General features: G+C 41.0%; 2 protein-coding genes across 5 annotated transcripts in view; one reads left to right on the forward strand and one right to left on the reverse strand.

Moving 5' to 3' along the window:
• Nucleotides 1–22,764, forward strand: part of PARP14 (poly(ADP-ribose) polymerase family member 14) — a 48,283-nt gene that overhangs the window by 15,856 nt on the left and 9,663 nt on the right. Inside the window, exons 6-14 of the mRNA XM_030858309.2 lie at nt 1,848–4,069; nt 6,123–6,359; nt 6,897–7,118; nt 9,921–9,999; nt 12,398–12,547; nt 12,862–12,924; nt 14,236–14,403; nt 18,269–18,475; nt 21,358–21,957. Of these exons, the coding sequence (XP_030714169.2) occupies nt 1,848–4,069; nt 6,123–6,359; nt 6,897–7,118; nt 9,921–9,999; nt 12,398–12,547; nt 12,862–12,924; nt 14,236–14,403; nt 18,269–18,475; nt 21,358–21,957 (3,948 nt within the window). The remainder of the gene's footprint in view (nt 1–1,847; nt 4,070–6,122; nt 6,360–6,896; nt 7,119–9,920; nt 10,000–12,397; nt 12,548–12,861; nt 12,925–14,235; nt 14,404–18,268; nt 18,476–21,357; nt 21,958–22,764) is intronic.
• The window catches only part of HSPBAP1 (HSPB1 associated protein 1), an 84,695-nt gene continuing 63,001 nt past the window's right edge, over nt 1,071–22,764 (reverse strand). For 2 of the 4 annotated variants that reach the window (XM_060298148.2, XM_060298151.2), the window contains one exon: nt 1,071–1,544. In XM_060298148.2, coding sequence (XP_060154131.1) covers nt 1,464–1,544 — 81 coding nt within the window. In that variant the 3' untranslated portion in view covers nt 1,071–1,463. Of the gene's footprint in view, nt 1,545–19,437; nt 22,057–22,764 lie in introns of those variants that run through there. The other 2 variants (XM_060298147.2, XM_030858339.3) reach the window with 2 other exon arrangements.

The following is a 22,764-nucleotide window of genomic DNA, read 5'->3' on the forward strand; positions in this document are numbered from 1 at the left end:
TCTATGAAATCTAAAACTGTGCAACTGTACAAGAAGAAATAAATAACATGATTCTTAGATTAGCTTTGCTTTGAGCTGGAAAGTATTCTTCACACTGGAGCAAACATTATCCCCTTGCTGGTGACCAAACTCTTCTCTCTCTCTCTTTTTTTTTTTTTTTTGTTTTTTGCATTTCACCACTGTTTTTTTATTTTTTATTTTACTTATTTATTTATTTATTTTTAACATCTTTATTGGAGTATAATTGCTTTACAGTGGTGTGTTAGTTTCTGCTTTATAACAAAGTGAATCAGTTATACATATACATATATCCCCATATCTCTTCCCTCTTGCGTCTCCCTCCCCCCGACCCTCCCTATCCCACCCCTCTAGGTGGTCACAAAGCACCGAGCTGATCTCCCTGTGCTATGCGGCTGCTTCCCACTAGCTATCTATTTTACGTTTGGTAGTGTATATATGTCCATGCCACTCTCTCACTTTGTCACAGTTTACCCTTCCCCCTCCCCATATCCTCAAGTCCGTTCTCTAGTAGGCCTGTGTCTTTATTCTCGTCTTACCCCTAGGTTCTTCATGACATTTTTTTTTCTTAGATTCCATATATATGTGTTAACATATGGTATTTGTCTTTCTCTTTCTGACTTACTTCACTCTGTATGACAGACTCTGGGTCCATCCACCTCACTACAAATAACTCAGTTTCGTTTCTTTTTATGGCTGAGTAATATTCCATTGTATATATGTGCCACATCTTCTTTATCCATTCATCCGATGATGGGCACTTAGGTTGTTTCCATCTCCGGGCTATTGTAAATAGAGCTGCAATGAACATTTTGGTACATGACTCTTTTTGAATCATGGTTTTCTCAGGGTATATGCCCAGTAGTGGGATTGGTGGGTCATATGGTAGTTCTATTTGTAGTTTCTTAAGGAACCTCCATACTGTTCTCCATAGTGGCTGTACCAATTCACATTCCCACCAGCAGTGCAAGAGTGTTCCCTTTTCTCCACACCCTCTCCAGCATTTACTGTTTGTAGATTTTTTGATGATGGCCATTCTGACCGGTGTGAGATGATACCTCATTGTAGTTTTGATTTGCATTTCTCTAATGATTAATGATGTTGAGCATTCTTTCATGCGTTTGTTGGCAATTTGTATATCTTCTTTGGAGAAATGTCTAAATAAATTTATTTATTTATTTATTTTTGGCTGCATCAGGTCTTTGTTGCTGCACATGGGCTTTCTCTAGTTGCAGCGAGCAGGGGCTACTCTTCGTTGCCGTGCGCAGTCTTCTCATTGCGGTGGCTTCTCTTGTTGTGGAGCGTGGGCTCTAGGTGCGTGGGCTTCAGTAGTTGTTGCACAAGGGATCAGTAGTGTGGCTCGCGGGCTCTAGAGCGCAGGCTCAGTAGTTGTAGCGCACGGGCTTAGTTGCTCTGCTGCCTGTGGGATCTTCCCGGACCGGGGCTCAAACCCGTGTCCCCTGCATTGGCAGGCAGATTCTCAACCACTGCGCCACCAGAGAAGTCCCTCTTCTGTCTTTCTTAACCTGGTGGTGATATATCAGTGTTATCAGAAAAACAGAAAAATAGAATTTATTTAACAGAATTTCAACATAGAGTGTTCTTGGCTGGAAAGTAATTATTCCATGAAATAAGGAATCCCTGTGCAGTGTTAATACGTATCAGTTTATATTTGAGCACTCTGGGAGTAGTGCTGCTTTTTAATAGCATGTAACATCAAAGTTCTACAAACATTAGGATTTTTTTTTCTCTAGAATAGGAAAGCTTGTTTGCTTGTTTTTTCATCTGAAACATATTACACTGAGATTACTTAATTTCTTTCCTTTAAGTGTTAGACACCATCATGACCAAGAAACTTGACCTCAATAATATGCCGCTCTCTGTGTTCCCGTACTATACTTCTTTGGGCACAGCCCTGTATGGACAGGAGAAGCCTCTGATCAAGCTTCCAGCGCCATTCAGAGAATCACTGGATCTTTCCTTATGGAAGTTCTTGCAGAAGAAGAATCACCTGATTGACAAGATAAATGATGAAATGAGACATTGTCACTGTGAGCTAACATTGTGCCAGCTTGGCAGTGAAGTGATCATCAGACCTGCAGCTACCTTAGTCAGTCAAGGAAGACCAAGAATCAAGACCTGGCAACAAGATGCTTCTACAGTATTCTCTGGTATCCGGTCTAAGTATACAGTGACCTCATTTAAAGTGGATTCAAAAGTATGGGACATCATAAAAGACAATTTAGAAGATGATAGGATTTTGATTGAGTTTGATGCACTAACAGGAATTGCAACCTTAGTGGGGAAATCAGAGGATGTACAGAACATTGAGCCACAGATCAAGGACTTAATAGAAAGCACCATTCTAGAAATGAGAAGAGAAGAGCAAAGTCTGAAGCAAAAACTGGCCATTTCTCCAGGAAGGTATTCACTTCTGTTGCACAGCGGTGTACTGGAGTATCTCCACACGGAGTGCCCAGAGGTGGAGATTTTTTATGATGAAGCCTCTCAACACATGTACTTCAAAGGACTCCCTGCAGATGTGTATAAAGTAAAGTGTGAAATCCAGGAAAAGGTATACACCATGGCTCAGAGAAACATTCCTGTTTGCCCAGAGGTTTTTCAGTTTCTGCAACAGGTTGACTGTGCAGAATTCTCTAAGTCTCTCTTTATAGCACAGAACATTCTTGCAGTTTATGAGCTAGAGGGCACAACTGTTCTCTTAACTGGTGCTTTTTCTGAAGTCCTGTTAGAAGCTGCAAAGCAAATGGTCAGAGCCTTAAAATATAAGTGCATTGACATTGAAGACAGGGAAGTTCTTAACAGTAAGAAATGGAAATGGCTCATTTGCAATTTGCATAAGAAACACAATTCCTCCTCAAAGACTGTAATAATCCATGAAGTAACTTCAGCAACCACAGCCCAGGTCATCATCACAGGCTGTGTGAGAGAAGTAAATGAAATCTATGACTTGCTTTTTGACTTCCTGGAAAAACACACAAAAATAGAGAAATTGATTGAAGTAAAGCCTTCCTTAGTTATTGATTACTTAAGGGCAGAAAAGCTACTGTGGCAAAAGATAAAGAAGATGAATGTTCAGGTAATTTTTAATCCTGAGAACAAGCGAAAAGGCATTTTACTAACTGGCCCAAAGACCAAAGTCCTGGAGGGAAAGAACATTGTCACGCAAGCCTGGGATTTGGTCTGTGTTAAAAGCTTCCATATTGATAAGCCAGGAGCCAGTCAGTTCTTCCAGGATAAAGCACGGTATTATAAAAGTGAGGTCAGAAGGTTATTTGGTTGTTTTATTGAACTACAGAAGGATGGTGGGCAGAGGTGCTTGTTTCAGACAGATTTAGCCCCTGGAGTCTCGCTGATTGTGCAGCAAGGAGACTTGACCCAGTTCCCCGTCGAGGTGGTGGTGAACGCGGCCAACGAGGAACTCAAGCTCAAGGGGGGCTTGGCGGCTGCTCTTTTAAAAGCAGCTGGCCCTGAGCTCCAAGAAGACTGTGACCGGATAATGAAGACAAGACAGGCCAGGATCTTACCTGCCTGTGCCGTCATCTCGAAAGCAGGAAAGCTCCCGTACCACCACGTGATCCACGCAGTAGGGCCCCAGTGGAAGAGTGATGATGCCCAGAAATGTGTGTGGCAGTTAAAGACTGTTGTAAAAGAAAGTCTCCATTTGGCTGTAAAACACAAGTACCGATCCATAGCCATCCCTGCTATTAGTTCCAGAGCCTTCGGCTTTCCCCTACCCCAGTGTGTGCAGACCATTATTTTGGCGATCAAGGAATGGTTCCAGTGTAAACAGGATGGATGCAGCTTGAAAGAGGTTTACCTTGTGGATATAGCTGAGAAGACTGTTGAGGCCTTTGCTGAAAGTGCAAAAATTATATTTAAAGACACTCTGCCTGATGTTACTTCCCTGCCCAGTTTACCAGCAGCAGTCCAGCCCAACTTGAGAAAAGATCATGGAAAAGGAGCAAGTCTGGTGTCCCCAGAAGGCCTGAGGATCCTGTTGGTGGAAGGAGATGTGCAGAGTGCTACAGTGAGTGCCCCTGTTTTCAGAACACCCACCAGCGTGCTGGGACTCCAGTTAGCCTGTTGCTCAAGGGAGATTAAGATCAAGGGGAGAATCCCATGCCCTCCATCCCTGCCTTGAAACAAGTTTCCTTAGAAAATTGGGCTACTTCACCAAGGCATTCACTAATTGAGATTGGCCAATTACCCGGGGGAGCTGATAGCATGTTCCGATCACTAGTTTCCAGTAAGTGTGAAAATCCACAATAATACCTAACATTTATGAGCCTCTCTATGCTTTTTCAGTGCTCTTACACCTGTCATATTTTGGCAAATCTAAGGTTAATTTCCTGTCACATTCACTGATAGCAGATGCAGAAAAATTAGAGCATAACACGGGGACGGAAGACAGTAACCTTATCAGCGGAACTGAACCAGAGGGTTCTGAGTTTGAGGGACCATCAGCTCCCAACACCATTAAGAAAATGTAGGGAGGAAGGTAGAAAGTGACCTGGGGAAGGTCTGGGTATTATGTGGGGACAATTCTTATAGCTCTGCCAGGGGGTGACATGTTTTTTAAAAATACTTAGCATTTAAAGTATTTAAAAATACTTTAAAAAGGTACTTAGCAACCTTTTCAACACAGGTTCTAACTAATCCAAACAGTCCTGGAAGCCCCCTGCTGTGCCAGGTGTTAACTTTCTGAGCTGGGCGAATATGGGCAGTCCTGGGGCAGGGATGCTTAGGGAAGGCCATTTGCATATTTATTTGCAGAAAAGTCTATTCACATCCTTTGCTTACTTTAAAATTGAGTTACCTTTTTATTATTGAATTTTAAGAGTTCTTTATATATTCTGGATACAGGTCCTTTAACAGATATATGATTTGCAAATATTTTCTCCCATCCTGTGGGTCATCCTCCTGTTTTGTTCAAGTTGTTACTTGGTTTAAAATATTTTTCATTTTGTTTAAAATATGGAAAGAGATTGTAAAAAATTAGATCTCTACTTACAGTAAGCTTAAATCATAATTACAAGAATAATAGCTAACACTGTTTACTATGAGCCAGGCACTCTACTAAGTGCTTGACATGCATCTTCTTATTCAGTGCCATGAGGCAGATTCCAGGATTATTATTATTCTCATTTCACAGATGAAGGAATGAGATTTAGAGGGGTTAAATAATTTGCCCAAATCCCACATTTAACAACTGATGGAGCTAGGGTTGGAATGTGCATTGCTCTATTTCAAAATATTAAAAATAATTTTGTTTCTCATTGAAAAGAACAAGCAAATAAACAAAAATCTCTTTTGGCCAAGGGTCAGTAATTGGATTGAGTTCCAATCCTCATTCACCTTGAACGCTGAGTAGTAAGACATTCCTTCCGTGCCTTTCACTTCCATAGGTGTGTGCCCTCTGAAGCCAAGACCTGCTCTGCATTACTCCTCAGTGACCCACGTGGGGCAGCTTTGACAATCACTTGGTCACAGTCCCTGTCCTGTCTTCTCTTGGTGTCTTAGTCAAGCCTGATTAATCTGCTCACATTAACTGTCCTGCTGAAAAAGCTCCCATGGCTCTTCACTGCTGCTGGGAAGTCCAGTTGGCTTGGCACTCGAGGCCTTCTGTAGTCTGTGCTCAGAGTAACATTTCTAGCCTGGCTGGCACCATTTTGCTGCAGAAGCTCTCTATCAGGTCAAACTGATCTCCTTGCCGCTCACAACCTGCCATGCTTCTGTCCATGCTGTTGCCCCTTCCCCATCTCTGCCTGCTGCAACTATTCCCACTTCTCAGACACCACATCGCTCATAGTGTCTTTACTAGCCTCTGAAGGCACTTCCTCTGGACTCCTTTGGTGATCCCATACCATTTATGTATTGCTCTTTGACAGCTCTCTTTTGTCCTAGAGTGTTATTTAAATAAGTATCTAATAACACTCTCTTTTGGGGTGGTATTTCAATCTCTGAAAACTTAATCATCTTAGTTGTCCCCCATTGTGCCAAGCCCGGGGGCTCAAATACAGTAATCCTTGATGAATGCTTTTTCTTACAATTTGAAACAAATTGTTGGTTTTGTCTTTCAGACCGATGTGGTTGTCAACTCCATTTCGTCGGATCTTGAGCTCAATAGAGGGCCCCTTTCCAAGGCCCTCTTGGAAAAAGCGGGACAAAAGCTCCAGGAGGAGCTGAAGACAGCTGGACAAGGGGTGGCTGTTGGGGTCGGCACAGTTATCCAAACCAGTGGTTGCAATCTGCACTGCCACCGTGTGCTTCACGTGGTGGCTCCGGACTGGACAAAAGACAGCACATCTTCACGCAAGGTGGGACCTGGTTTTAAATTCTCCAGGAAATTAAGTAGCCCTTTGGACTCTCCTTTCAGTAGAATGTAGCTTGAACCCTGGCTGTGTCTGTTCTGTAATAACAGCACATTCTCATAGCCATTTCTTTCAGCTGTAGCTGACTTCTCCCAAGGACCAGTTAATAATAGAAATTGATTACAGTTCTCAACCATTGCTGGGACTCGGGGAAGAATTATTGAAGATAGCACTCTTTAGTGAGGAAGGAAAAGTGAGGGCATGAAGAGTGGAAGAGACTGAAGGAACAGAACAGTAGCTGCTTTGCTTCTTTCCTTCATTGCTGAGTGAGTTTGAATCTTTTTGGAGGGTCTCACACATTCTTCTTTACTTTTCCTTTTTTACTCCTCTGTTTTCCTTTCCCCTTCTGACTGCCCTTAACCTGCCTTTTGTTGAAAGGAAAAAGGAGTAGAGAGAGATCACAGAGTTGCTAAATTCTTGTTCTTTTTGTTCGAACTCTGATTTCCAGGCAAAATGTATAAGAATGTGCTTTGTGCTTTTCAGATCATGGAAAACATAATCAGAGAATGTTTGGAAATCACTGAGAGTTTGTCCTTAAACTCAATTGCATTTCCAGCAATAGGAACAGGAAATCTGGGGTTTCCTAAAAACATTTTTGCTGAATTAATCACCTCAGAAGTGTTCAAATTCAGTAGCAGGAATCAACCCACAACTTTACAAGAGGTTTGCTTTCTGTTGCACCCAAGTGATCATGGAAATATTCAGGTACAGTCTTTCTCATTACTCGTTATTTTGGCAACTGAGCCCTAACGTGTTCAAGTATCTTCTTGGTCTGATAGGTTGTTTCTTTCATGTATTTTCATACAGGAAAGTAAAAGAGTAGTGTGGACTAGTTGCAGCATGGCAAATTTCAAGCACATTTTTGGATATAGAAAAAAATTTGACTTCTTATTAAGAAAAATTTGAAACATATGCAAAAGTAAACCAAATAGTATAATGAAATCCCTTGTACCCATCGTTCAGCTTCATAGTTATCAACCTATGCCCAGTATGTTTCATCTCTATCTCCATTTATTTCCCTTCCTCCCATACTGTTTTTGAAGCAGATCCCATATATACCTTTTACCCATAAACAATTCAGTATTTGTTTTAGACATTAGGATTCTTTTTCAAAAGTAATCTAAGTACAATACTATTTCACACCTAAAAGAAATTGGCAGTCATTCCTTTATTTCATCAATTATCATGTCAGTGTTCACATTTCCAACTGTTTCATAAGTATTTTATTTTGTTTTTATAGCTTGTTGGTTTCAATCAGAATCCAAATAAGGCCCAAATATTGCAATGGAGTTGACATATCCCTTAAGCCTCTTCTAATCTATAGAATTTCCTTCCATATGAACATAGAAATTTTAATACATAATATATAAAAGGTCAGTTGTGGTCCTACAAATAGGAGAATGTCAGAATAAGATACAACTGAAGGCTCAGCACATCCCCATAGGAGTAAGACGGTTGAGACCAGAAATACCAGAACCATCTTTGGTCACAGAGAGTCCATCAACCAGCTCACGTTTGCTGAACACCAGCTGTGAGTAAGCCTCTGGACTCAGCATTATGGGGGAACAAGAGGCATTTAATATGAGGCCATTATTCCTGCCCTGCAAGTCCTTAGAGTCCAGGAGAGTAGATGATATTAATTGTTTGAAAAGTTCCATGATAATGCAAGAATTAAACAGATTAAGGCTAGCAACCCAAGAGATGTCCATAGATCATTGGACTAACTGAATTTTTAGGTCATACTTAATTTTTTTTCTGGATCTAGACACTACCTTTAAATACTTTGGAAGCAAACAAATCTAAATTCTAATCAGACAGCTAAACCACCTGGGCAAAATATGTGGTCCATTTAGTTGGCCTGCATAACTACAGTCATTTCTAGTCAATAAATGCTTTGTGAACAACCTCCCTATGACTTGCATTGTACAAAATGATGTGGATTACAGAATGGGTATGTTGCATGTACTCTCCCTCCTATAAATCATAATTACTTTGGGAGCTAAGATTTATACACATAAAATGAACTAGAGACATGAAGTGCTGAGAGTTTTTGAATGAATGGCTGAGTTCATTGTAGGGAAGTGAGTCCTGTGACATGGATCTGAACCCTCGAATCTCACTCTTTCTGTGCATCGTCAGCCTTTGTTATCTTTCCTAAAGATTCAAATTCTGCAAGTATTTTGTAAAGGGATTAGTCTATACAGACATCTTTATTGCCATCGGAAATAGTACTGATTCTCCATACGTGGCTGTGACAATTTTTCTCTTAAGACTTTTAAAGACAGTTAAGCTTTGGTCATATTTTCACAAAAATCAGCAAAACTTATTGAAATATTTATAGGTGGAGACTGTAACAGAGGTTGCACCAGCAGCCTGTGGTCGGAACATAGCCTTTAGATGTGCTTTATTTGGGCTATTTTTAAAAAATTTGAATCAGTTGCTGGCATTTAAGAATCAAACTTGTCACATAAAACTCCAGATGTCCACTGGGACCTAAAAATTCAAAAGTTCTGGCACCTTGGACATGGATTTCTGCCTGAACAGTTCGCTGTGGCCAAATGGCAGCTCCTCTCTAGTTCTCCAGAGTCAAACCAGTCCAGCTTTACACCTGTCCACCTTTACACCTGTAGATCACGTGCCTGGTGCCTGGAGAACCCTGGCTCTGTAGTCTCTCCTGGTCCTTCTCCCATTATTGTATCAGCCTTTTAGCCAAGATGTTACTTGTTTTTTTTCCAACAAAATTTCCTGTTGCTTGTTTACAAGGAGGAAGAAAGTGATGATTTTGGGGTGTCACTAACCAGGCAAAGAAATGGAATTCCAGCCTCTTGCTCCAAAAACACTACTCCCCTAGCTGTTTCTCTCCTGGTACAAATAAGAAGTTAAAAACTGAAGTGTTTGGGTCCTTGTGATTGTCTTTCTCTTAACACTGTAGTTTTAACAACAACAAAGTATTTACTTTTACTGATTATGAAAGTAATACATGTTCATTGTAGAAACTTTAAACAATAAAAAAATGCATAAATTCTTTTAGTTGTATTTCATCTTAGTCTTCTTTTATATATGTGGACTTTTAAACGTGGTATTATATAATGTAATTTAGTATCATTCTTTTTTCATTTAATAGTATGAAATAAGCATTTCCCTATTCCATTAACTATTCTTTGAAAACATAATTTTTAATGGCTGATAAATACTCCAACATATGGACATACTAAAATTTATTTAACCATTTCCCTGTTGGATTTTTAAACTGTTTATTTTTTTCTCAATTACAAATAGTATTGTAGTTATATTTTTGTTCACATCTTTGATAGTTTTCATAGTTTGTATTTACAGAAATAGAATTTATGAATTTTTCATAACGTAAAAATCTATAATGAAAATACATGATACTCTGAGAATTGTTCTCTCCTAAATATTTGTGCATGTAGGATCAGAAGGTCTGATGAATCAAATTCATTCATCTACAGAGAACTGTAGTGATTAAAACTGTCTTTGTATTTCTAGGCATTCTCAGATGAATTTGCCAGAAGGGCTAATGGAAATTTCATCAGTGACCAAGTTCCCAAGGCTGAAGATACACAAGGTTCAATAAAGCTTTTAAATAGAGAAATTATTTTTAGTTGCTAAATAAGTATTCAGTGTTAAGTGAAAAATGATAGGATAATTTTTATGAAAAAAACAATTTGTGATAAAGAAGATAATAAATTATACTCTACACACCTGAGCATGCAAGACACTGGCCATGTTTATGTGATCTGGGGTGAAAGAGTAGGCAGGCCAGATTATATAATCTGTACAATGGGTCTTTAAGTGGTGATGATGAGGCTACTATTTTCTCAGGATGATGTGATAAGTGTTTTCAGAAATAGACACATTTAAAGAGATGATACCAACCAAATGCTTCTCCTCTGTCAAAGCTACTTATATTTGAATTTATCCTATTTGGAGTTTGCTGAAGCTTGTTAAATCTGAGTATGTATGTCTTCAGATCTGGGGATTTTTCAGTCATCTCTTCAGATACGTTTTTCTGTACTGGTCTCTCTCGCCTCTCCTTCTGGTGCTCCAATAACATGAATGGTAAGCCTTCTGATAATGTCTCTGAGGGTCTGTTCTTTTTTTTTTTTTCCAGTCTTTTTTCTCTTTGTTCTTCAGATTGGATAATATTTATTAATCTACCTCCAAATTCACTGATTCTTTTCTCTGTCTACTATACTATTGAGCTAATCCAGTGAATTTTCGATTTCAAATATTGTATTTTTAAGTTCTGAAATGTCCATTTGATTCTTATTTTATAGTTTATATTTCTCTGCAGAGACCCCTATTTTTCCATTCATTCCAAATCATTTCCATACATTCAAGTGTGTTTACTTCGACCTCAGGGAGCGTAGTTATAGTAGATGCTTTGAAGTCTTTGTCTGATCATTCCAACATCTGAATCATCTTGGGATTAGCATCTATATTGAGTGTCTTTATCCTTGAGAATTGGTCACATTTTCCTGGTTCTTTGTATGACAAGCAATTTTGGATTATAGAATGGGCATTTTAAACATCGTGTTGTAAGACTTGGGTCCTGTTAAAATCCTCTGGAAAATGGTGCTTGTTTTGTTTGTTTGTTTGAGCAGGTAGCCAATCAGTTAATGTCATTCTACAAGTTCTGCCTCACTTTCTGTGTGGGCAGTGGTTCCAAGGTCAATTCCATTCTCAAGGCCTTTGCTGTGCAGCTTGGGTCTGCCCCACGTGCACAGCTCTGGGGTGAGCTCAGGGTTGACTCCAGTCTTAAACAGAACAGGGGGTCACCACTCCAGCGTTCCCCTTACATTCTCTGACTTGCAAAAGCCCATTTTCCAGGTCTTCTGGCCAGAAGCACAAGGTTCTCTCAGAGTTGAAGCTGCCTGTTCTGTTGCCTCATTATTCTGCGTGATCAGGGGTGCCCTTGGGCAAAGCAGAGGGGGTGAGGGTTGAGGGGAGGGGACCAAATAAACAAAAACACAGGGATTTCCCATACACCACATATACACCTTTCAGACCACAAGGCCCTTTTTCCTGATTCTTCTGGACAGAAATACAGAATGTCTTTCAGAGTTTTAGCTCCCTGCGGTGCCACTGTGGAGTTCTGCAACCGGGGCACCTTGGTACAGGGCCTGGATTTAAAAAGGAAAAATATGGAAAATAATGAGGCTTCTCTGCCATACTCTTCAGCTCACAGGGACCCATATTCCCAGTCCTCTGGCCGCAAAGACAGAGATTCTCTGAGAGTTTTGCTGCCTGTTCTCATTGTGTAGTTCTGTAACTAGGGCCATGCTTGGGTCAAAGCTGGGAGAGAAAAGAGGAAAAATTTCAAAACAAAACAAAATGGGAAGCAGCACAGGCTGCTCCTTCCTTTTTTTTTTTGCGGTACGCGGGCCTCTCACTGTTGTGGCCTCTCCCGTTGCGGAGCACAGGCTCTGGACGCGCAGGCTCAGCGGCCATGGCTCACGGGTGCAGCCACTCTGCGGCATGTGGGATCTTCCCAGACCGGGGCACAAACCCGTGTCCCCTGCATCGGCAGGCGGACTCTCAACCACTGCGCCACCAGGGAAGCCCTCCTTCAAGTTTTGACTCCTTTCCCCAGTCTGCCTGCTGTTGTGCATGTCTCAGTTCTCAGAGTGGCTTTTTGTATTTGTCCCATGTTTTTACTTGTAGTCAGTGGGAAAGAAAGGCTCAAGTGGGCTAATTCACCTCAGCCAGCAGCAGAAGGCCATGTTTGATATGTATTATATTTTATAATCCTTTTCCAGAAACAGACCATCAGGGGCTCAAGGCCAGGGCCAGGTTAAATGCCAGAGATCACAGAGAGAGAGACAGAGAGAGAGAGAGAGAAAGAGAGAGAGAGAGGGAGAGAGAGAGGGAGAGATGAGAGGGGCACAGGTGAGAACCATGAGACCTAAGTCATTCTTGCTGTTGTCGACTTGTTACTGAGTCTATTTTTTTTTTCTTGTCAGGTTTATATGGGACTATTTCTAACCCTGATTCAGGAGTGCATGAAATGAAGATTGGGCCCATCATTTTCCAGGTAGCCTCTGGAGATATCACCAAAGAAGAGGCAGATGTGATTGTAAATTCAACATCGAAGACATTTAATCTCAAAGCAGGTACTTGACTTACGGAATTTTGACTAGTGTAATAGTCACAGTAGAGCCTGTGAAGGAGTTGCTATAGCCAAACTGGTTTCTACAACTTTGGCTTATTGCTATTAATTCATCATTTGAAAATTATTTTGACATTGTTTCTCATAATCGGGAACAGCTCTTTTATGAGTTTTTCTCCTTTGTTATCAGAAATACCCAAGTTATAGGGTTCCTTTGATGATGGGGAAAGCATTTAGATAATTAGGCAATCATTCTGATCCAGATGTCCTGTAATTTTTTTTATTCATGTGTGTAAACATCTTGCTTTTCTCATGCAGGGGTCTCGAAAGCAATTTTAGAACATGCCGGGAAAAGTGTGGAAATGGAATGTTCTGATCAAGGTAAGGCACAATGCTATCTTTTTGGTTCTAAGTTTTAAGTGAAGACTGAATAGGGGAAGCTACGGAGGATGAGGAAAGTCCTGGGATTGGGGAGACAACATATTGATCTTAAAATCATACCTTTTACTAAAGAATTCCAGTTGTAGAGAATTAGAAGTGAAAAGTCATCTCACAGTTAAAAAGAGAAGCGAGAAAGATTCATCAAAGGTAGTATTTCAGGAGTTTCTTATTCACATAAAATGCTTTATCTGCCAATTCAGACATTTTGTTTTTTAAACAATCAAAGAGTGGGTTCAAAGACTAAATCGACATTTCACCAAAGAAGACATGCAGATGGCCAAGAGGCACATGAAAAGATGCTCAACATCACTAATTATGAGAGAAATGCAAATCAAAACTACAATGAGGTATCACCTCACACCGGTCAGAATGGCCATCAACCCCAAATCTACAAACAATAAATGCTGGAGAGGGTGTGGAGAAAAGGGAACCCTCTCGCACTGTTGGTGGGAATGTAAATTGATACAGCCACTATGGGGAACAGTATGGAGGTTCCTTAAAAAACTAAAAATAGAACTACATACGACCCAGCAATCCCACTACTGGGCATAGACCCTGAGGAAAACATAATTAAAAAAGAGACATGTACCACAATGTTCATTGCAGCACTATTTACAATAGCCCGGACGTGGAAGCAATCTAAATGTCCATTGATAGATGAATGCATAAAGAAGATGAGGCACATATATACAATGGAATATTACTCAGCCATAAAAAGAAACGTAATTGAGTTATTTGTAGTGAGGTGGATGGACCTAGAGTCTGTCATACAGAGTGAAGTAAGGCAGAAAGAGAAAAACAAATACCATATGCTAATGCATATATATGGAATCTAAAAAGAAAAAAAGAGGTACTGATGAACCTAGTGGCAGAGCAGGAATAAAGATGCAGACATAGAGAATGGACTTGAGGACACGGGGAGGGGGAGAGGGAAGCTGGGACCAAGTGAGAGAGTGGCATGGACATATATACACTACCAAATGTAAAATAGATAGCTAGTGGGAAGCAGCAGCATAGCACAGGGAGATCAGCTTGGTACTTTGTGACCACCTAGAAGGGTGGGATAGGGAGTGTGTGAGGGAGGTTCAAGAGGGAGGGGATATGGCGATATATGTATGTATATGGCTGATTCACTTTGTTGTACAACAGAAACTAACACAGCATTGTGAAGCAATTATAGTCCAATAAAGATGTATTAAAAAGAGTGGGTTCAGCATCTAATTTTGCATCTTTTTGTCTTGTGTTTCCCAGCTCAAGGGGGCCACAGAGATTATATAATTACCAAAGGTGGATTATTGAAGTGCAAGAATATTATTCACGTCATTGGTGGAAATAATGTCAAGAGATCGGTTTCCTGTGTTTTGCAAGAGTGTGAAAAGCGGAATTACTCATCCGTTTGCCTCCCAGCCATCGGGACAGGTTTGTAGCCTCTGGCTGTCAAGGCTAAATCCCAAGGTGACCAGTTTCCCTTGGAATTGGTGCTGATGGCTAATGTACTTATTGCTGAGTCTACATCAGGGCAGCTTCCTCAAGCCAGGGCAGCCCCCGAGGGAAGGAGCAAAGTCTGTGGAAAGTTTAAGTAAAAAAGAGAAAACTGAAGAAAACTGAAGAGAGTATTGGGATAGTAGACATTTGCTTTCTAATATGGAAGGGAAGGGAGAGGAAGGGAGGGGAAAGGAAAGAAAGTCCATCTCTCATTGCTTTCGTGAGCTCCTTTCTCTTTTCCATCCTCTACACATCCCCCATTATTTAGTCTTTGACTTCCCCTCCATCCCCTCTCCATGGAAACATCAGTGCATGGACTTCCGCCTCCCCATGGCCGACTCTCAGACAGCATGGCTGTCTATCTTCTCTTACCTCCTTGACGTGGGCTGGCCGTGTGGCACTGCGACCTCTCAGTTGCCAGAATCCAGTGGGTTCTAATGGGTCAGAAACTCTCCACCTTCCTCCTTTCAGCTTGCCTGCCTCTTGGAAGTTTCTTATTTTCCTTAAACTACATAATGATTGTATGAGTCTTCATTTACAAGGATGGTGCTTTGGGCTTATCATTTGTAAGGTGATGCTCTTTGAGCTCTTTCCCCAGCAACCTGAGTCATGTGCATTAATCAGGGATTCCTGCTTGGTCTCCTTTAAGAGAGCTGCTCAGGGGAGGCAAATACTCTCAGGCTTGAAGTGGAATGGAGCTGACTGGTCCCAGAAAGAGAAGGCTCAGCACTGGATTAACCATTCCACTGCTCAGGAACCTAAGTTTGAGTGTCTCACACTGGCATTCTAGGCCCTCCAAAAGTTTAGCCTTAATAAACCTAACCATCTTTGTCACTTTCTGGGCCTTCTTCTAATTCTCTTTCCCATACTTTGATTTCTCTTATTTTTCATTCCTCTTAATGTTCCCACATAGAATGTTATGTCTCCTTAGCTCTCTGTTTCTGAAAGTATAATTTATATTCCCTTTATGCTTTCATTCCCCTTGTAGTATCATTCAATCCTAGCAGATTAGCCAATGTATTATCTGTCTGTCTATCATCTATGTATCCTCTATCTATCTATCATCTATCATTTTCTATGGACACCCACTAATGATTCCCCAGTCTCTATCTCCATATGCTTTTTCCTCTGAGCTCTTGTCTTGTGTTTCCATCTTAACTTTATTTGTGCCAAGAAAGCAGGCAGCCTAAGGGTGGCACAGACCTTCCCAAGGGAGTCCCTGGGTGGAGTCAAAGAAGAAATAAGGAAATGAGGCAGTTTTAGTTTTGTATAATTACTTCTGGCTTACTGCAAACCTGTTGTTTTTTCCACTGACCTGGCTGCATTGCTGGTCTGCACAAGTAAATCAAGGTTAGCAAATTCTCCTTCCTCATCTTCTTTACCTGTCTCTGTCACCACCTGAGCAGGCCCTTAGACTAACAGATGGGGAGCTTTCTCCCTTAGTAGGGATTATGAGTTGAATTGAGACTGTGATTGAGACAGTTGCTGGCAGTAAAGGAAGCCCTCTCACTGTTCCTCACAGGCTTGAGGGGAGAGAATGGGTGCTCACTGGTACCTGCAAGTACTTCAAGCTCAAAGCAAACTCCAAACTCCAGTTCATTGTCTTCTCCCCCACACCTGCCCTTCCTCTTATATCCCTGAGCATGTTAAAAACATCACTTTCTATCTAGAATCCTTGACTCTACCTTCTTCATCACACCTATGTGCATTAGTTTATTAATTAGTTTGATTAAATATTTACTGAGTGTCTGCTATGTGCCGGGCACTGAGCTGAGGCAGCAGGGATAGAAAGATGACTAAGAAAAGGGGCACCTGGTGTCCACAAGGGGCACCTGGCCTTCTGTGAGACACAGACATGTCAATAAACAACTGCAGTGCAACAGGACTTATGAAATACACGTAAAGGCTGTGGGTGGCAAAAGACGGGGAACAAAGGGGCAAGTATAAAGCCAGTTGGCCACTTGGTCCTGCTGACTTTACTTTCTAAATATCTCCTCAATCCCTACAGCCAGCTCTTCATTCTGGCCTCGTCTCTTTGTTCAGCTCTTGTCTTTTGCCTAAACCTTTATTTAAATTCTCCTGTTTAGACCTGGCTCCCTGCTCCAGTGCCTCCTCCACCTACCCCCCTACCTCCCCCGTTTATCTTTCTCAAAAACAAACCTGTTCTCCTGAACACGCCAGGTTCAACATATCACACTTCTTACACAGTTCTGTCTGGTGTAGCCTTTCCCTCAGGTGTCCATACTTCACCTGTTGAACACCTGTTCATCCCCACATATCACATCCTCTGTGTCCCAAGTGCTTAGGTTATTGAGAGTGAATGAATATATCTGAACATTCCCATTTAAATTCTTCCAGATAGCATGGAATAACTACAGCATTGCAATGGAGAATCTCCCTCTTTCCCTGATCATCTAATTAAAAAAAAAACAACCTGCACAAACCTTCTAGGTTAGTTTTATATGGGGATTGTCTACATTCCTACAGTTGTCCCCATAGCCAAGCCACAGAGGTCTGCTCTCCTTTCTGCAGTAATAGTGGGCACGGTCAACAGGGATAACCCAAGTAGGCCCTTCGTCTATCACACCAAGTTGGCCAGAGGACTTTCACATTGCCCACTCCCCACCCCGCAATGTGACAGCTGCTATTCACCTGGAACTGCTTCCATGGCTTTTCGTGAGCCTTTTCAAGGAACTTTTCATGATCTTACCTAGCCAGTAGGCTTGAGAAACAAGATGTGGAGCATGCTTAAAATAGGAAAAGACCTTGCTCAGGTGGCAACCTTGAACCCTGCAGGTCAGCTAAAATCACAGTGACCGTGGGACGAAAAACTTCTGGAGGCTCATGGATAACTTGTATGCAAAGAATTATAGATTATAACAAATAGCTTATGGCTCTAGGTGTCTTACGAAATGAGCGCGGTTTAAATCAGGTCCCCAAAGACATCTGAGAGAATAAGGATATATACGTAATAGTCAAGAAATGACTGAACCAAAAATAATGCTGTTCTCTTTATTTTTTAAGTTAATTAATTTATTTATAATTAGCTCTCTTTTATTTATTTACTTTTTGCCTGCGTTGGGTCGTCGTTGCCGTGTATGGGCTTTCTCTAGTTGCGGCAAGTGGGGGCTACTCTTTGTTGCGGTGCATAGGCTTCTCATTGCGGTGGCTTCTCTTGTTACGGAGCATGGGCTCTAGGGCACGGGCTTCAGTAGTTGTGGCACGCGAGCTCTAGAGCATAGGCTCAGTAGTTGTGGCACATGGGCTTAGTTGCTCCACAGCATGTGGGATCTTCCTGGACCAGGGCTCGAACCTGTGTCCCCTGCATTGGCAGGCGGATTCTTAACCAACTGTACCACCAGGGAAGACCTGTTCTCTTTAAAGAGCATGACATTTCAACATACATTAGCATCTTTTGCGTTTTGTGGATCTTTTGAGGACACCAGTGAGCCAAGAAAGGTTAACTGTGCTCTGTAACACAGAGGAACATAGTGAGCTGGGATCAGCTGAATAGAGCAAATAAGATATCAGACACCAAGTTATGTTTCTGGGCCCTTTGTTCATTGTTGGGCTGTTCCCGACATCCTGGAACAAAAACTCCCCGTTACATCTAGGACTTCAAGGGTGTCTGCTGATGCATTTTAGAAAAGTCCATGGTGATGAAAGAGTTGAGGAGTGGGAATTTATTCTGAGAATCAGAATCCCTAATTTATTCCTCAGCCTTCTCCAGTTGGGTCTTCTTTTTCAAATCCAGTTGGATCTTTTTTTTCCCAATCATTTTTATTATTTGCCTTTCTAGGAAGTGCCAACCAAGACCCAGATAAGGTTGCAGCAGCCATAATTGATGCCATTGAAGACTTTATTCAGAAAGGATTGGTTCAGTCTATGAAAAAAGTTAAAGTTGTTATCTTTCTGCCTCAAGTACTGGATGTGTTTTGTGCCATCATGAAAAAAAGAGAAGGATCTCAGTCTTCTCCCCAGCAGTCTATGATGTCTAAAATGACATGTGAGTTGTTCATTTTTATGAAATACATGTTCCTAATATTGATGTCACATGAGAAATAGCTATTTTTTTTTCTGGTAGTTTATTAGCTTTTTTCCAGCTTTATGGAGATAGAGTTGACATACATCACTGTATAAGTTTGAGGTATACAGCATAATGGTTTGCCTTACATATATTGTGAAACGAATACCACAATAAGTTTAGTTAGCATCCATCATGTCACACAGATACAATAAAAAGAAAAGAATTTTTTCCTTGTGACAAGAACTCTCTTAACAACTTTCATATCTATCATATAGTAGTGTTAACTACAGTCATTAAAGAAGGTTTCTGGACCCAGTTCCAATGTGTATGGAGGCTTCCCTGTGCCTACAAGCAATTCTCAGACGCCAGCAGGGTGTCTGAGGATTCAACTCAATTCTGACATCATCTACCCAGAGATGGAATCAGATTCCACAGGTAAAGGGCTCAGTGCCCAAGACTGCCTTCCGCTTCAGATACCAAGCACAAGCCAAATACTGTATATATGGGAAAAATATTTGGTCATTCTGACCAAATATATTTTTTCATATATATATATATATTTTTTTTGCAGTATGCGGGCCTCTCAGCGTTGTGGCCTCTCCCGTTGCGGAGCACAGGCTCCGGACGCGCAGGCTCAGCAGCCATGCCTCACTGGTCCAGCCGCTCCGCAGCATGTGGGATCTTCCCAGACCGGGGCACGAACCCGTGTCCCCTGCATCAGCAGGCGGACTCTCAACCACTGCGCCACCAAGGAAGCCCTATTTTTTCTTATAAATCACAATATTACAATCATCATTCTGTACATTACATCCCTAGTACTTATTTATCTTGTAACTGGAAGTTTGTATCTTTTGACCGCCTTTCTCCAATCTCCTCCCACCCTCACCCCGCTTTACTAGGAGTAATTTATGGTTACTCCTAGTAACCATAAATCTGATCTCTTTTTCTATGAGTTTTTTTTTTTTCAGATTTTGCATATCAGTGAGGTCATACAGTATTTGTCTTTCTCTGACTTGAAATAGCTAATCTTTAGTGAACTGTCACAGAGATATTAAGAAAACAATCCCATTTATAATTGCATCAAAAAGAATAAAATACCCAGGAATAAATTTAACCAAGGAGGTGAAAGACCTGTATCATGAAAATATACAACATTGATGAAAGAAACTGAAGAAGATACAAATAAATGGAAAGATAGTTCATGCTCATGGATTGGAAGGATTAATATTGTTAAAATATCCATACTACTTAAAGCAATCTACAGATTCAATGCTATCCCTATCAAAATTCCAGTGGCACTTCTGAGGTAGAACAAACAGACTTGAAACCATAAAACTCCTACAAGAAAACATATGGGTAAGCTCCTCAACACTGGTCTTAGCAATGATTTTTGAGATTTGACACTAAAATTACAAAAGCAAAATGAATAAGTGGGACTACATCAAACTGAAAATATTCTACACAGCAAAGGACATCATAAACAAAATGAAAAGAGAACCCACTGAATGGGAGAAAATATTTGCAAATCGTATATCTGATAAGGGGTTAAATCCAAAATATATAAAGAACTCATACAACAATAGAAAAAACCCCAAACAATTTGATTTTAAAATACAGTATCTGAATAGATATTTTTCCAAAAAGATATACAACTGGCCAATGGGTACATGAAAAGGTGCTCAACATCATTAATCATCAGGGAAATGGAAATCAAAATCATGAGTGATCACCTCACATGATAGAACAGCTATTATCAAAAAGACAAGGGAGGGACTTCCCTGGTGGCACAGTGGTTAAGACTCCGTGCTCCCAATGCAGGGGGCCCAGGTTTGGTCCCTGGTCAGGGAACTAGATCCCACATGCACGCCACAACTAAGAGCTCACATGCCACAACTAAGGAGCAGGTGAGCTGCAACTAAGGAGCCCGCCTGCTGCAACTAAGACCCAGTGCAACCAAATAAATAAATAAAATATTTAAAAAAAAGACAAGGGACTTCCCTTGTGGTCCAGTGGTTAAGACTCCATGCTTCTACTGCAGGGGGCATGGGTTTGATCCCTGGTCAGGGAACTAAAATCCCACATACCACATGTCACAGCCAAAAAAAAAAGTATTAAAAACTCAAATGTTAAGACCTGACCATAAAACTCCTAGAAGAAAACATAGGGGAAAATAAATGATTTAAAAAAAAAAAAAAAGACAAGAAATAACAAGTGTTGGTGAGGATGTGGAGAAAAGGGAACCCTCATGCACTGTTGGTGGGAATGTAAATTGGTGCAGCTACTGTGGAAAACAGCATGGAGATTCCTCAAAAGTCTAGAAATAGAACTACCATAGGATCCAGCAATTCCACTTCTGGGTATTTATCTGAAGGAAATGAAATCACTCTCTGGAATCCATGTTCACTGCAGCATTATTTTCAGTAGCCACAACATGGAAACATTGAAAAATGAATTATAAAGAAGATGTGGTGTATATGGAATATTACTCAGGCATAAAAAAGAAGGAAATCCTGCTACATGCAACAACATGTGTGGACCTTGAGGGCATTATGCTCAATGAAATAAGACAGAGAAAGACAAATACTGTATGATAGCACTTATACAAAGGACAGATTGGTGATTGCCGGTGGGTGCAGGGGGTGTGGGAGTTGGGTGAAATGGGTGAAGTTGGTCAAAAGGGTAAAAGCATCCAGTTATAAGACAAACAAGTCCTAGGGTTGTAATGTACAGCATGGTGACAAAGAAAGAGAGAGAGGAAGAGAGGAAGGAGGGAGGGAGGGAGGAGGGAGGGAGGGAAGAGGGAGGGAGGAAGGAAGAAGGAAAGAAAGAGCGAGCTAATCTTCCTTTCTTTTCTTTTTTAGCATTCTTGGGCTTCTCAAGTAAATCTCCCCCAAAACAGACTCCTTTGGTTTTAGAAAAGAAAACAGAATCAGCAATATTTCAGGTGTGTGGTGAAAATGTAAAAAGTGTAGAAAACGTCCTCTTCTGGATACAGGATCTCATTCAAAAGGAACAGTGTCCCTACACCAGTGAAGATGAATGTATCAAAAACTTTGATGTAAAGGAATACCAGGAATTGAATGAGCTTCAGAAGAAGTTAAATATTTCCATTTCCTTGGACCGTGAAAGACCTTTGATTGAGGTTTCTGGAATTACCAAAGATGTGGTACAGGTTAGAAATGCAATTGAGGACATGATCAAGAGAGTTAGATTGTCCAAAGAACAGGAATACCTGGCAGATCGTACCAGTGATTTTGTGGAATGGCAATATAAGGACGATAAAAATTTTCATAGTTTTGACAAAATTACCAATATGCAACTGGAGGATGCAAAGAAACAAAAGAGAAAGACAATTGATGTTAAAATTAATCATCAGAGCTACACAGTGGACTTGAAAACATACACTGCTACAGATGCAAAGGGAAAGAGTTTACCTGTTCGGCGCCATACAAAATCTGAAGGTGAATCAAACTATCATGCTTGTTGTCCATTACTTTATGCCTGTGATGTGTGTTGTACATACATCAAAATGTTGTTCAAGTAGATAAAATCCAAGTACCCTTATGGAAGAAAATAGAAAACTTGGTCTCATCTGAAGGAGCTTACACTTTGGCCACGAAAATACAGCACAGGGTGTACCCAACAGCTGATCATTATTATCTTAATGTTAACAATAGTCAAATGTTGCATTTGTTCTCATCTCTACAGTTTACAAGCTTCCCGGAGCCAGTTTTGCTGGGGAGGTAATGGCTGCTTCTGTCAGGAAAGGGAAAGCCATGGGCTGTAAAGAAGCCCAAGCCTTTCTAGAACAAAAGACTGAAGACAGCCTAGTCAGAGAGTGGGCACTCTGTGTCTGTGACTGATGACCCAGAGTGGATGGGGAGCCTGAAGGATCTTCTCCCAGAAGTCACTGGCTCCTCTGCCCCGAGGATAAGATTCTTTGACACACACATCAGGAAGCAGTCTTCAAGATTCCTGAGAAGGGAATACTTGTCTTGTGTAGTCAGCTATTCCTGCCTTTGAACCACATAAATCCCCCACTGAAAACTACTGAATTGGCTTTCAGTACATTGAGAGATCAATGTGAACGAATTCCTCAGACTCTGAGCAACCCTGGGGAAATGACAAGTCAAATACAGTATTCTGTTTAGCAGACGGGGAGACAGAGCTGCCACCACAACCTGCCATGTAGCAAAACCTCCCACCCATCCAACTGTTAAGGATGCTGTGAAGAATAATGAAAGAATAGATGTGGAAGGCCTGGTGGT

This window comes from Globicephala melas, chromosome 4, assembly GCF_963455315.2.
Source record: "Globicephala melas chromosome 4, mGloMel1.2, whole genome shotgun sequence".
In the NCBI taxonomy this organism is placed as follows: Eukaryota; Metazoa; Chordata; class Mammalia; order Artiodactyla; family Delphinidae; genus Globicephala; species Globicephala melas.